The sequence below is a fragment of the Diorhabda sublineata genome, chromosome 3 (genome assembly GCF_026230105.1).
Source record: "Diorhabda sublineata isolate icDioSubl1.1 chromosome 3, icDioSubl1.1, whole genome shotgun sequence".
In the NCBI taxonomy this organism is placed as follows: domain Eukaryota; kingdom Metazoa; phylum Arthropoda; class Insecta; order Coleoptera; family Chrysomelidae; genus Diorhabda; species Diorhabda sublineata.
Genome location: NC_079476.1, coordinates 24,638,713 through 24,653,863, shown reverse-complemented (window position 1 = coordinate 24,653,863; position 15,151 = coordinate 24,638,713). Strand labels below are relative to the sequence as shown.

The 15,151-nt window shown below is 29.2% G+C and overlaps 2 protein-coding genes across 7 annotated transcripts; both read right to left on the bottom strand.

The window, feature by feature from the left end:
- Nucleotides 1–119: 119 nt before the first annotated feature.
- Nucleotides 120–8,690, bottom strand: LOC130441899 (carnitine O-palmitoyltransferase 1, muscle isoform). 2 transcript variants are annotated; one of them, XM_056775749.1, is made up of 12 exons: nucleotides 8,343–8,690; nucleotides 6,187–6,337; nucleotides 5,464–5,600; nucleotides 5,121–5,397; nucleotides 4,541–5,061; nucleotides 3,379–3,583; nucleotides 3,190–3,323; nucleotides 3,033–3,098; nucleotides 1,811–2,113; nucleotides 1,569–1,698; nucleotides 1,196–1,507; nucleotides 120–603 (listed from the first exon to the last, which is right to left on the bottom strand). In XM_056775749.1, the coding sequence occupies exons 2-12, from the start codon at nucleotides 6,325–6,327 to the stop codon at nucleotides 511–513; spliced, it is 2,319 nt and encodes a 772-aa protein (XP_056631727.1). In that variant the 5' UTR covers nucleotides 6,328–6,337; nucleotides 8,343–8,690; the 3' UTR covers nucleotides 120–510. The 2 variants fall into 2 exon arrangements, with proteins under 2 accessions (XP_056631727.1, XP_056631728.1); XM_056775750.1 differs by lacking the exon at nucleotides 8,343–8,690 and adding an exon at nucleotides 6,569–6,744.
- Nucleotides 8,691–9,500: 810 nt separating this feature from the next.
- On the bottom strand, nucleotides 9,501–14,954 carry LOC130441146 (beta-1,4-galactosyltransferase 4). Of its 5 annotated transcripts, none has more exons than XM_056774704.1 (6): nucleotides 14,584–14,954; nucleotides 14,194–14,530; nucleotides 13,531–13,656; nucleotides 12,539–12,628; nucleotides 12,409–12,462; nucleotides 11,442–12,219 (listed from the first exon to the last, which is right to left on the bottom strand). In XM_056774704.1, the coding sequence occupies exons 1-5, from the start codon at nucleotides 14,831–14,833 to the stop codon at nucleotides 12,453–12,455; spliced, it is 813 nt and encodes a 270-aa protein (XP_056630682.1). In that variant the 5' UTR covers nucleotides 14,834–14,954; the 3' UTR covers nucleotides 11,442–12,219; nucleotides 12,409–12,452. The 5 variants fall into 5 exon arrangements, with proteins under 5 accessions (XP_056630683.1, XP_056630680.1, XP_056630682.1 ...); XM_056774706.1 differs by having other exon boundaries at nucleotides 11,501–11,539; XM_056774705.1 differs by lacking the exons at nucleotides 11,442–12,219; nucleotides 12,409–12,462 and adding an exon at nucleotides 9,501–10,896.
- Between the last annotated feature and the right edge of the window lie 197 nt (nucleotides 14,955–15,151).

Genomic DNA, 15,151 nt, shown 5'->3' with positions numbered 1-15,151 from the left:
AATGTTATCGAACTCACCTACTAATAAAAATTTTATTCTGTACGGTTATCGAATAATCAGGTACTACAAATGATCTGCAAATAGGTATTGAAACAAAAGGGGATCTAAAATTTAACTCATTTGAAGATTAATACTTTATTTGATTGTCAGATTGTACACATATACAAAACAAACTCAATTGAAATCCATACATAAATATAACAAAATAACAATAAATTGCGATATAATTGAATTGATTCTTAACAATTTTAGTTTTAAACAAAAAATCTGCAATTGTAGACCAAACAGAAAATGAAACCACAGATTTTATGTACATCTGCAACTATTCGATTGTTTTCCAACAAATTTCTTCGTCATATTGAAAATTAGTTTAGCAACTTTTTGAAAAACTGGTACATGATATAAATTCGAAGAGTTATAATAATTATTGGTTTATTTGCGCAATGTCAGTTTAGTAAAATGTAATCTCAAAAATAAAGTTACGTTGACTTAATTCTATATTTATTTATATTATTTCTTCCCAGTTTGTGTTCTGAACTCGAGGAAACTCTTTTTCATATCTGTAAGGGCTTCTTCAATTTTTTTAGCAAATCTGTGACAATCCTGAAAAATATTATTAAATTCTTATATATATTTGGTTCAAAAACCGTTACAAGGGATCATGTTAGAGTATTTAGAGCTGATACCAAATACTCTTTATTACTAGGCTCCTGTTAGAGTCTTACAAGCAAAAATTCTTGGTATTAAAAGACACAGACATTCTTATCCAAGAAAAATTGCAATGGCGAGGAATTTTAGAAGTAGTTTCACTCCCCAAGACACAATCTAAACTTCTCAGCTTATAATAGACTTAATCTCATTGGGTTCTCCCTGCCAATGCTCGTATGGGAAGTAGACAAGCATAACAAAATCTCTATACTTCTTGGTTACACGGGTATCAAAGGAAAAGAAGAGGACAATGTACTTGCCAGAAAAAAGGCACAAATGCCTTTCATAGGCAAAAAATTTTTCCTATAATCGAAAATTATGAAGGAAGAAACTAAAAGGGAAGCAATTATTAGATCATTTCAGAAAGTTCTTTCATATATATACTGGAGTGAATTGGAACTGTAATATGATGTGGAAAACCTCAAGTGCTATACATTTTATCTATTATTTCAAAACCTTATTTTAAAGTGTGTAAACAAATACTTACTGTTGTTGGACAACTATTTTTATTCGAAACGTGAAAGAATAATAAATCTTCACCAGCAATAATATAAGAAACACCGTAACCATCATCTGCTACAGGTCCGAAGCCCCCACCGGCGGATATACACTTGGGATGTTTCTTCAGATCGAGACGACTCGTTTGACCGTGTGGAGTTTGTGATGTGGACAATCTCCAAGGTTCACTTAGTACCTCTTTGAGGAATGGTGAATCGACTTCTAGATATTTCGAAACTACGTAAAGACAGAAAAGGTGTCTATCGATTCCTTTTCCACACATAGCATCTTGATAGCCGGTCTAAAAAGTAGATACATAATTTTATGAAAAATTGTACAATTGAAATTCCATCGATTCTCACTTGATGAGAGTTACAAGCCGCTTTTAACAATCTAACTCTTTCTTCGGCGTTTGAATTTTGATTTTCCATAGATTTTACCCAAGCAACCGAATCCACAGTAACTGGACGAAGGGTCTCTGTTCTACCTTCTCTATTTAAATCAAAAACAAATATTCATATAAATTTTCATATATAAAAGAAGAAATATATTTGAATTATTAACAGTATGGTGTATTAAATGTTATGATAACAAATTATTTTACCTGTATAATCTGGTCATTGTAGCTTCGTATGTGAGACAGAATTTTCCAGCATCTCTAAAATACGCCAATTGTAATGCCATCTGTATATAAGCGTCAGGACTAATTCCACAAGTTTTCATAAAACCCTTACCATAATGATCGTGAACGAATATACGCAAGTTTATGTCTTTTATAAGTTCGTTAGCAACTCTGACTGATTTTTCAATAGCATCTTGTGCTTCGAACTTAAGTTCCCAGTTTAAACGAACTGGCGTCGGCGGTACTATTTCCGGTTTACCGACTGTATTTCCGGTTTCGTCATATCTAAAAAATTATTGATTCATGTCAACAATGATGAATAAACAGAACAAAAGCCAGTGATAGCTCCAATTACTACATCTATTTGTTTATAAAACATTTTTTTTCTTTTTTTAATATATTTTTTTTGAAATATGATACAGTATCACTGTTTTTGTTTTTGTACACTATTTTCTCAATTAACACATGAACAGGAAATATATACTCATAATATAACACAAGCAACATGCAGTAATACACATAATTGATTGATATAGAAGAATATTTAAATTTATTAAAATATACCCTTTAACATGCCCAACAGTTGGACTATCTGCCCTAATAGTAAATGAGGTGAATAGATTTTGATACTAAATTAAAATAGTCTATTACAAAAAAAAATCAATTTAATTAGACCTACATACTCAATCTTCAAAATCTAACGATATACATGTAACCGTAGAAAAGTAGTTTTTTCCAATTGAAAGACCCTGTATATTTTTTAATTCACGAATTGTATAGATAATTTTAACCCCAAATTAATTTATAAATCCTATATAATCAGTATTATGTAAAACGTAAGAGCCAGTCAGTCCCTGTTCTTTGTTTACATTATCAAGTGGACCTCATAGGTAACATTTTTTTAAATCAATTCCAAGACACGATGTGAATACTTGGATAGAAATGTGTTAAACAAAAATGAATTTAAATAAACTTCTGGTTAGGTTATGGGCAGTCAACATTTATAGAAAATGTCACTTAACAGGTTAGCTCGACAATATAAACAACGAACAGGACCGGACTGATTCGGACGACACGAATTACATACGGAATATTTTAAATTAGTATCTGTTGTTAAAACAGAAAAATTAGAAACAGCAAAGTAGCTTTACGATAATCCATCACCTGAAAAAACATTTTTTTTTGTTTTATAAAGTTTTATTACCGACTTTCCCCGATTTCTTCTGTCAGTAAGAATTCCCACAGGTGTGACATAATTGCTGCGTCTGCCCTATAACATAACGGTGCAGCGTGTTCAAGATGATAAAACTATATTATTCAAAATAAAAATCGAGAGAATTTTGAATCGATTTGAAACTTACCAAGAATGTTCTGCGTTAAAACCGATGCGTCCGTTGGTTCCTATACACATTGTGAAAGATTTATCAAACCATCTGTCATATCCTTTACCGTGTAACAGCATTCTTCCGTATTGATCTAATTTGGAAGGGTCTTCCTTAAATTAGTTGATTGATTTTATGTAGTTAAAGTATTTTTTTGAAAATACTTACTGGGTCATAATTGTAAGGGAAATCGTCCAAAGCTACAACAAAAGCTGCCTTTTCAATAGTGTCCAAAGAAGATTTGTTGACACCTTTATTAAACATCTGCAATCGAACTGTGGCCCAATGGGTTCGTTCCCCAGCAGTTAAAGCTGCTAGTTTCTCTTCTCCGGGTAAAGGTTCCGATTCGTCATCCAGAATTTGTTGAATTTGACTAAAATTTATCTTAAATTGATCAATTTGTATTCTAAATTATAGTAGTACAAATGCAATTAAAAAAGGAGGTTATCAATTTCTGATATACTAGCAGTAATCAAAAACTAAATATTTTGTAAAGGATTAAAAATAGTACCATAGACAATAATTGCAGTTGAAGTTTGTGGGATCGAGTGCGAAATGATGAAAAAAATTATCTAACAACTCATTCCAACATATCTTGACACCATAAGTTAGAAAAAAATAAGTTTATGTACGTATTCCAATAATTTTCAATAAAATGTGAATAGAATAAAGTAAAACATAAAAATAATTGAAATTTGATGTATTAAAACAATTTTTATAAATAATTTCATACCCCAGTAAGTAGGGTACATTTGAACTACTATAATAGTTGATTACAAATTATATTTAATTAATTATAAAAGTTGTGAAATGTTCAAAGTCGTTTTGTAAGAAATAATAATAAAACATGGTTGAAATAAATGAATTAAAATGTGAATAATGGAAAGAAATTATTGAATAACTTAACTTCAACATAGCATATTGGTGCTTTTAGTTCACTTATTTCCCATATTTTTGTTTTTTAAATAATCATATTTCAATATTTCTTAGATAAAAAGTGCAATTGAAATTTATTCATAAGTGCATACCACAGTAAGTAAGGTACATTTGCACTACTGATAACATTACTTATAGCAATATTATTTCCCTTTTTTTTATCTTGAATATTAATATTTCGAAATTTTTACATAAAAAGTGTATAACCTGATGCAACAAATTCAAATTAGTTGAAATTACATGTTTTAATTTAATTTCATTCATTATAAAATGTCTCAGAGGTTAAGGTACATTTGAACTACTGTAATAATTGATAACAAATTATATTTAATTAATTATAATAGCGCATATTGTATAAGTATGGTGGAAATTATATTTTAAGTACAATACTCACATTTGTATTTCACATGGTTTCAATATCCTTCCTTTATATATAATAACTTTGAAATATCTTCCTTTGTGATAAACGACAATATGGTTAGAATCTAACCAATGAACAATTCTGTCAGTTTCTTTTCCAGGTATTCGGGTAGTATTGAAAATTCTTTCGTACTGCCAAGAACACAGTGGAACTAGTCCTTGAACTAGAATAGGTTCCAATTCTTGTCGTTCAACTAACCTCCTGAATACTAGCAAAGAGTAAATTACTGAACCAGCTCTTGCAGCTTGAATTTTAGTAGGGTGAAATAGAAGGGCGTCGATGCCGTAAAAATTCGAATTAATCATCAATGGAGATCTACCTCTAAGATAAACATATTCTTCCCACCAATCTGAAACATAGTTGGTGGACCACCATGATTTTAGGATAAGGTACCGTTGAAGCTTTTTGCCTATGCCGTTTTCGAATTCTGTAGCTAACTTTTCCATACGTTCATATTGTTCTTCATCCAATAAAGCTTTAACGCTTTTAAGGTACTGAAAAAAAATTAATCCTCGTTAAGTTATTATTAGTGAAAAATTTATTCAATACTAACTCTCTGCATAGTGTTGTGCACTTCTGGAAGAGGTAACCTTGGTAAGGATCCTTGATAGCTATATAATCTTGGTGTATTCCATCCGCTAAATATTTTCACTAAAGCCAACCAAATTCTAGTTTTTAGACTAGGAGTAGAGCCCCTAGCTCTTGATTCGTACATCCATCCTTTATACATAAATAACAATTTTAAAATATACCTAAGAATATATATCGCTGTTAGCCAAAAGACTAGAGATGTTAGGAAGCAAGCAGATAACTGCCAAAAAAGGGTGTCCCTAAAACAAATATCATTTAAATTCGAATATTTGTTTATATACAAATAATGTAACTGAAATTCTTACCCTGGAAGAATATCAAGAAGTCTATTTGTTAGATTAAAAGGCACTTTAACTCCAGCCCAATGGAATGCTATCGCTAAACTTATCAGTAAAAATAGATATCTGTAATGTCCTGGGTACACTCCATTGTGTATACTATTCTAAAATTTGGAATATCATAATCGAATCATTATTAAAAATAATAAACATTTGAAACTTAAAAAATTAAGCTGTATAGAATGATATAATTCTTACATAAAATCGTGAAAGCTGGGTTTAACAGGCAGTTAAAATATGGTATTTACTAGAAAATAACACCAATAGAGGCTCAACAGTTGACATGAATAGACATTCATAAAGATACCTATTGAGGAGATATAAAATACCAGAACACCAAAAGAAGACCGCCAAGATAATATTAGAACCATCCAGATCAGACATTCTATAAAATAGGAGTATACATGGACCAAAGCAAGTGCAAAGGCTCAAAACAAAAAGAAATGAGCCAAAAAAAACTCAAACTAAATAAAACAAAGTGTATTAGAAGTTATTTTTATTATTTATATGAAAGAATTATACTCCTACTCATTTGAATGACTAATTGAAAAATAGTACCGTAAATGGTTTTTTTTAATTGCAGAGTCTTCAAAGAATTTACATCGTCACAACCTAATACTTTCCAAATGAGATTTTTATACTCCAAAACCACTAACATTTGAAATTGAATGTATATAGGGAAACACTCACTTGAAATCTTGCTACTCTCTTTTTCCAAGACCTTACACCTGATTCCCATACCAAGTGAAGAACTTCACGATCAAAATTGACATCAAGTCCTTCATGGGTGATGGCAAATGAAAATGCCACAGCAGAATGGGCTTCTGCCATTCTGGTTCACCTGAAATATGTATTATATTCATATTTTGTAAAATAATTAGGTAATTTTGTATTGATTTATCATTTATATATGATAACATATATCTACACTTTAACGATATCAAATTGTGTAAAATTGTTAATTAGGGGCTAACGAACTCATTAATTAATTAATACCTACATCTCTATATATTTTTTTTGTTTCAAACAAAAGAGAATTGATTAGTTATAATTATTGGAGCATATAACTTACTAAAAAATATATATTACATGCTGCTTTGTTCAAATTAATTGCGTTATTAAATTCCTTGAACTTTAATTTCATTGAAATTATTTTAGACATTATATTAAATTACCCGCCAATCTTCAATCACGTGTACAGATGAAGACAAATGTCCCAATAATAGACTGTTTTTGGATTCCCATAGATAATTAAATATAATAGATACAAGTTTGACAGGTGTTATAATGTCATAAATATTTATTATTCAAGTCATGGGCGCACTATTTATATAAATAAAACATGAATACTTGATTTATAATAAAAATAATTAATGTTATCAAAGAAACATAAATATGTGGTATCTATGGAAAACTATCAAAAACAAATGAATTATTCAAACATAATATATCAGTTTGATCATATATGTAATAATACTTCGATATGGTATGCGAGAAAAACGTCCCTACGTTACGGTGACGACAATATTTATTTTCTCTCTTGTTCGAGACACTTTATCTATACTGCGCATTTTTCATACTCGCAAAGATTGCGCAGAACAAACTAAAGCGCTCGGAGGAGAAAGAGAGAGAGAAAGATACACTATTTGTTTCACTTAGTCGGAACACCTTCCATTTATAGGAACTGTCCATTAGAAGTATTACATATATGGTTATGATATCAAGTGGATAATTTTTATCTGAGAAAAACAATTTTTTTAGTATCAAAATTTATCAAAATGTAATTGTTGGGAAGGACGTTATTTGCTAATTGAGAAATTAAACGCGATTCTTCATCAAATAACTCTGTTTTATACACGTCAAGGTTATATTTCTAATCTAATATCGCTATCGATAGAATTTAATAAATAGAATAGATTAGATAATGACATAAAAATATGATACATTAGTGCAATAAAGGAAATATCGAGATAACTGAATGTTCTACTTCCGACATATATAAAGATGCATTTTCGTTTAATATATATTTCAATTCAAAGTTAAATAAACGACTAATTTGTCTATATGTTCACATGAACAAATACAAAAATTTAACATTGTTGCCAGATGCTACAATAGAAAGTATTAAAAATAACAAACTCAGAAGCCGGAATATTGAATTAATTGATGATAAGCTTCGTTAAATTTGGTGGGAACTGTAAATTTCTGAAAAAAAAAATGATCGAAAATGCATGGTGCATTATTTGGTATTGATAAAAATTATGTGTTACGCCTTTGATTTTGTGATAATCTTCAATTTAATTTTCTCTGAAGGCTGAATAGAGATCGCATATGAGCATGTAAATAAAATGACATTTGAGATTTCAAGTTTTCGAGGTACAAAGTACAAAGTCCGTCTTTATAAATATTACAAAAAACGCAATCTTCGTATCTCACGTGGTTCATCTGTTTGGATAAAAATACACCTTCAATGATAAATTTAATTTTGATACATCAACAGTTTGAATAACAAAATTTATCTTGGAATAATTAACTTTTTTAAGTTATTATTTATAAAAAACTTTTAATGTTATTATAAGTAAACAAAATAAAAAATTGATTTATAGCAACAGCGTGAAGATGTTTTAGCACTTTCAAATTTAGTAAATGACCTACTTTTTACAACTAGAAAACTAAACTTTTTGATGTTATGTAATATATTTTGAAAAATTATAACTTCATCAATTAATTTTATATAAATTTGTATTACATTATATATGTATATCAATGGAACAAAATGCTTTTATGTTGAATAATAGAAAGCAGAACGAGTTAACTCGAAACTTGATAACAAAAAAATAACTTACCTGATATAGAAGGCAGACGGAATTGAATTAAATTATGCAGAAGTTAAAAATAAAAGAGATTATCTTTAATTTTTGCACAAATATAGTCACTTTTAATATGTAAAAAACATTTTTTGCTCAAAATTATAAAGAGAACAATAATAATAATAATAAACAGTTGATATTAAGAATATAACTAAACTGCCACACAAGCACTTTTTCTCTTAACCACCACCGTTTCTATAAAGCTTTACAATAAATTAACCCATCAACAGAAACATACAGACCAACACCGAGCCGAGTTCATTACCGTTACAGGCTCACCTCTCTTCTTACTTATTTTCACCGATGTTGTTAGATTGTCGTGAGCTATTATCCGTAACAGAGCTTTAACAGCTATGGTGTTAAATTATAGTCAAAGAGAACATATTATACTGTTGATTTTAATGGAATAATATTCTTAGGTGATGAGTAATAAAAAAATAAAATATTTATGGAATATTATTTACATTAATAAAAAACACTATTAGGACAATTTACAATAAAAATCGTGAAAAAACTTTAAAAAAATACGAAAGTAAGTGGAAATTAATGAGAATAAATATAAAGGAGACTCGAAGGAATATAAATTAAAAAAATAAACCAGTATTTCGCTTTTTTACCCCTACGTAGATTCTGTAAATAAGTGTGAAAAAAAATGAGCTGGCAACACTGAACTAGTTTTGTGTTTCCGTATGTCAGGTTTTGACTCCGCCTTTTTTAGGTAGTTTAGTTATTTCCCCGGTATTGCCGTTAGTAAATAAATAACCGTATTTTTCAGAAAGTAATAAAGGTAGTTTTATTTGGAATTTTAAAAAATGACTAATTAAATGTAAACGATTGTGAAAATCGCTGATAACTTGATTGTAATCGAAGTTATGAAATCTGTATACCAAATAATCATATAGAGACGAGGGGAGTTTGTAAATTTATGTTCTCTATATAAAAATATTAATTATACTCCTGTTATGCATTGTGCGGTCCTGCAATGCAACTGAGTCATGAAGACAGTATTTTAGTTTTTTATGTTGTTCAAAACTACTGTCATTTTCATAGATAAATACGGAAGGTAGATAATGAGATGCAAAATATTTTCAATATATTTTTATTACAATAAAAAACAAAAGAGACATTGAGCAAATAAAATTCTTATAAAACTGTTTGGTAACACAGTCTTTTGTAGGAATGTTGAAATAAATATATAATTCTAAATATTTAACTACATAAATATACTACCCTGTTAATTAGTTAATTAATTTTCTAAATTCTAAGTTAATACTTCTACTACGTGTTAAGTAGAACGAATGTTGAAACTAGAAGTCTACAAAATGTTATTTTTGATAGTTTCGAGTAAAAGAGATTATGTTTAATAAGCTCAATTGATAGTTTAATTATTGATATAAATTGTGACTGATAAATATGAAGATATTTGTTTATTTTTTTAATTAGATATGCTGATAACAGAGAAGTTTTTGTTAAAGATATGTTTAACATTAAAAATAGAAGTATTTTATTACCATAGATTAATAATTAATCTATGTTTTGAGTAGATGAACATAGATTAATAATTAATCTATGTTTTGAGTAGATGAACTTATGACAATTATCTATCAGAGATTCTTTCTACTTTTAAAGTGCAATTTCATGTTGATGCTAGAGCTAGAGACGCTGGCTTAAAACGTCAAATGAGGTCATGTGGTATAATTTCGACTGAGGCGCCAAATTAAATTGATGCAGCGTCAAGCCTCAAAACTTTGAAAAAATATATCACCTTTGTCAAAAGTTAATTTATTCAATAATTGCTTGATTAAATTCTCAGCTTTACTGGGTGAATTATTCTTATCGATAAATGTATATAAATATATCGTTAGTTATTGATATAATACTATGGAATATTCAGTTCCCATTCCATTCATCACAATACTAGTAAACAGCTGATAATAAAGGTTGTTTTTGCCAGATTTAAAAATCTGAACAATGTTTAGTTTTGACGCTGCATCAATATAAGATGAGCTCCAGTCGAAATTATACCACGTGACCTTATTTCACGCTATAAGTCCATGTCGATCGTCATCATGAAATTGCACATATACTATGTTTATCACAAAAGCGGCGAAAAAATAAATAGAATCATAGAAATAAACTAATTTACTATATCATTTTGTATAAGCCATAAATTATTTCTCAAATTTCATGTTAATACTTACACTACGTGACAGTAAACTAATAGAAATTGAAATCGATGTCTACGAAATGTTATTTTTGACAGTTTTGAGGTTATGTCTAATAAGTTAAAGTAATAGTTTTCCATGGAAATAGGAAACTAGGTTTATGACACAGCCATAAAGAATACGTATGATAGAAATGATTATATCCAACAACTTTATTCATACATTTTTGTTCTATGATGGATATAACAAAGAATATATTAGTATTTGATGACCATAGATTAATAATTTATCTATGTTTTTAATATAGAAACTTACAACAATTATCAATGAGAGCTTCTGTCTACTCCGTGCAACTTTATTTATCACTGGAACGAGGATATAATAAATAGAATCACAGAAATAAATTCTCTATATCATTTTTGTCAAATAATTAAAGAATTGTTTTTGAGCAAAATTAGGAATTTTAAATAAATTCTATACCATTATTTTTTACAATGAAATTATCCATTGTAATATCTGAACTAGAAACATATAATATGAAGTAAACATGTCAATTAAAATTAAATATCTAGTCGTCATGTTAATTATAGTGACTTAGTTTTAATAAGATCAATTTCAATAGTAGATTCTCATTAAAGACTTGGCAACATAGCGAATTTATGTATTTAGATATATATATATATATATATATATATATATATATATATATATATATATATATATATATATATATATATATATATATATATATATATATATATATATATATGTATTTTGTAGTAGGTGAAGAATGCGAATTTAATATTTAAGGTACGTTAAAAAAAACTATAAACAAACAAAAATTGATCAAAAAATGATTCGTATCCCTAATAACTGTAATTAAATTAAGGAACTATGAGAAGTGTATATAATTCTTCTAATTTTATAACAAAATCGTTTGAAATGGTATTCAAACCATCTTCTTTGTAATTTCCTTCAGTTTTCTCCAAAGTATTAAATCTATTTTCACTGAAAAATAAAACAGTGATCGTCAATGGAGAAAGTTGTATGAATGTTGGAAACTTTCGCTGTTTTTTGGTTATGTTTGTATTAGTAGAAAACGTTTAGAGCTATGACCTTGAAAATAGTTGCGCAGAACTAAAACAGCAACAATACACAGAATTATTAAAGTGGGTCCTGAAAAAGTCACTATCTATCAGTGTTCCATCCTCTAAAAAGCATTGCTGACTTTCAGACAATGTTATTTCCTATTTTCTTGATATCACTTTAAAAATAAACACCAAGGCGGAAATCGGCGCAATAACGCGAATATTTCCGTAACCAAAGATCAAGGATGTTGTAAAAAAAACAATACCACCAATACAGACTGACCTGACGTATTCTGTCATGTTTCCTAACTTATAAATTTTCTCCCTAATTTAGGGGAAAAATATGGAATGGAATATTTTTGGGATTCATATGACTTCAAATATCGACTTCCAACCGGACACTGCCATCTAAGACGCTACCTCTACACCGTGGGTATCACGGACGATCCGGAGTGTAGTTGGTGCATGGAGGAAGATGAAACCGCGTTATCTGCGAGTGCCCTGCACTCACTCGTAACGTACTCCTACTAATTTCAGAGTCTGATATAATACTATCGAAGCACTGGTATATCCACTGGGTAAATGGTTTTTTTATTTTCTCTATAAAAAAATTTTTATATATATTTCTAAGCGGATCCAAGAGCACCTACCACAAATAGAGACCACTCACCAGTCATTTCTAATTTTGCTAACTGTACAACGATAAGTAGTTAATTTGAGCAATAGCGAAGAAAACCCCCACCAAGCAAAAAAGCCACATAAAAAAATTGAATGAATCTTTCTACCTACGATTTGATTACAAATCCAGTCAAAGTTTTTCTTCCCCATTAGGTTTAGATAAACCTGTTGATAAATGAGTATTTCATGAAAATAAATAAATAATTTAATTTTGTGATATGTTAGTGACTAGACCTCTTACCTCGCCTGTTCTTTCTTATGAATTAACATGGTATATTTGCTAATTTCTGGTGAAAATCTGCAAGGTTCCATACTATTTAACGTTAAACGCCTAAAAGATTAATATTTCCGATGATTGTGATGGTAAACAATTTTTTATTTCAAAAATGTTTGTTTACAATAAAATTTTGGACAATAAAAAATAGAGATATTTCATTTTAAATTTGAATAATAACATCTGTGAAAACTAATAAAAACCACACTACTGTCCTAAGGTTTGAAAACAGTATGGTCAATATTTTCCCAATTCAATTATCTCATCGTCCATCTCATCCAAGGTTGAATTCACTAGATAGAAATATTTAATTAGGGGTTACATTACATTGTAACCTTAAAGTTTATTGCACTCCATGTTTTTGATATCCGCAGCTTGTCTTCCAGTTCTGTGCTGGCTAAATACTTACCTGCAGGATCTATAAATGCCAGTTTAAAATCTCCCAGTGAAGAGATCCAAATATTTTTTGGAGATAAAGGTAAGTTCTGAAAAAACTTTTTGTAGTGATTTAGCCCTAGAAGGCACTTTTTGGCCTCCTCCTTCCTTTCAAACTCTTATAACAGCTTTTTTCTACAACAAATACAACCCCTCCTGGACAATAGAATGCATTTGAGCTCTTTTCCTGGCAAGTGTATTCATTTCATTTGAATCTTGTGTAATCAAAAACCCAAACTAAAGAGAATGTTTCACGTCAACCAGTATGTTACATGTCTGATAGTTTTGTTAGTATATGCTTTTGCTGCCAATGGACAAACAATTTTTCAATCTTAAGCTTTGGCAAATTGTATTATCTGTTGATATAAAGCCGAATTGTTTTTATGGCATTGTCCCAGATTACCCTAAATTGACCAAAATAATGATATAAAAACATTTTAATTAGTACCTCGAACTCATGTTTTAGTACGTACATTATAAGCAGATCATTACATTATATTCTACATGTTACAATCAATATTTACCTGTAGAAATCATCATCTTCACCACCCCAACCATAAAACATATTAGACATCCCATTTACCTTTATAAATTGTTCAGATGTAATAGAAACTGCCCCCCCAAACAGAGTTAGATATGGTAAGTTATATCTGAAACAAAAATTGGTCCAAATATTCATGATTTCCTGTATTTTTGTGACACCCCCAGGCTAATTATGAATGGTTGAGCATTTTATGCCCAGGGCTGGTTCTAGCCATTACGGGGCACTTGGGCGCGCCCCACTCACCTACATGGCTTGTTACAAAAATCAAAACAATAATAGAAATCTGGTTGTAGAAAAAGTATTTTTGTCAACGCTTAGTTTTAGTTCAAACAATTAAGTAGCTTACTAATTATCAACAATTGTATAATAAATATTGTAACCATGAATTTAATTCAGCTATATAAAATCAATATAACATATATCTAATTGATAAAAAATAAATGTATATCACCATCCAATCTTGTATATGTCTCTTTAATTTACTTTATTACTTGTAACTATTGATTGACACTCTATTTATTGGTGGAAACTCAATGAAAAAATAAATGTTTTATATTTATATATATTTTTTTGTAATAAACATTTAAAAATTGTTTCATTTCTTAACAGATACAAGTAAGATTTGAAAAGAAACTAAGCTTACCTGAAGGTATCAAGGCTGCTAGACATATGTCTGGGTTTTTTTGAGCAAGCATAAATATTTCCAGTGTTTATAGGAATGAGATCAACATCGTGGAGGATTAAACAATGATAGTTTAATCTAATAGCAAATTTTGCACCGTAATTCAACATTTTTGCTCTGTTAAATGGCAAGGAATCATTTTGATGTACGACAATTATTCTATAATGTAGACTCTGTTGCTGAAGGTACCAGTGCATAAAGTTTACAAAATGTTTCAAGTGATATGGTCTATCTCGATATGGTACAATTATTGCTGATTTTTCTAGAGGTGTGCAACTGTCTGGTTTAAATTCTCCCCCTATAAAAATTGATTTATCTGTTTTGATCATATGTGATATATTATGTTTATACCTGTAAGAGGTTTTTGGAAATATTTTTCTTTAGTTATAGATGATATGTCAATTTCTTTGCTATTTACAAGAATATTTTGTAACGAACAATTTTTTAAGTGGTAATCTATAAATTGGGGCCAATGTAAATTTAATTCATTTGGTATATCTTCGACTGAAATATAATCGTAACGTCTAGCGTGTCTGGATGGGTAGTATACTGCAATAACTAAAATTAAAAATCCAATAACGATTAAGAGATTCTTGATCATTTTTTATATGAAACTCATATCTATTACTACAGTGAAGTGAATATATACGTTATATACATATTCATTATTTCTAATTATTGACTTGTTTATTGAGGTTATGGTTTGTTATGTTAAATTTGACTATCCATCTTACGGTTTATAACTGAACTAACGCCAGAATTTGTTTATGAAACCGAACAGCTATCCGAGCGCAAATATCACCTGGTTTGTGTGAAAATTTAAATAGTATAAACAATCTCGCTTGTTTTGTGGCCATACAAAAAAATTGGTGACAATATCAGGTCATTTATTAGCTGAATCATAGTAAGTTTGTGTGCA

Bases quoted from the DNA above. Each gene is read 5' to 3' on its own strand.
- LOC130441146 (XM_056774702.1), bottom strand. From the start codon at position 14,833: ATGATCAAGAATCTCTTAATCGTTATTGGATTTTTAATTTTAGTTATT. The intron at 13,657-14,193 runs GTAAGCTTAGTT...TTTTTGTTTCAG, and splicing joins AGCAGCCTTGATACCTTCAG to ATATAACTTACCATATCTAA. The intron at 12,629-13,530 runs GTAAATATTGAT...TTAATCTTTTAG, and splicing joins GAAGATGATGATTTCTACAG to GCGTTTAACGTTAAATAGTA.
- LOC130441899 (XM_056775749.1), bottom strand. From the start codon at position 6,327: ATGGCAGAAGCCCATTCTGCTGTGGCATTTTCATTTGCCATCACCCAT. The intron at 5,601-6,186 runs GTGAGTGTTTCC...TCCAAATTTTAG, and splicing joins AGAGAGTAGCAAGATTTCAA to AATAGTATACACAATGGAGT. The intron at 3,584-4,540 runs GTGAGTATTGTA...GATAAATTTTAG, and splicing joins AAACCATGTGAAATACAAAT to TCAAATTCAACAAATTCTGG.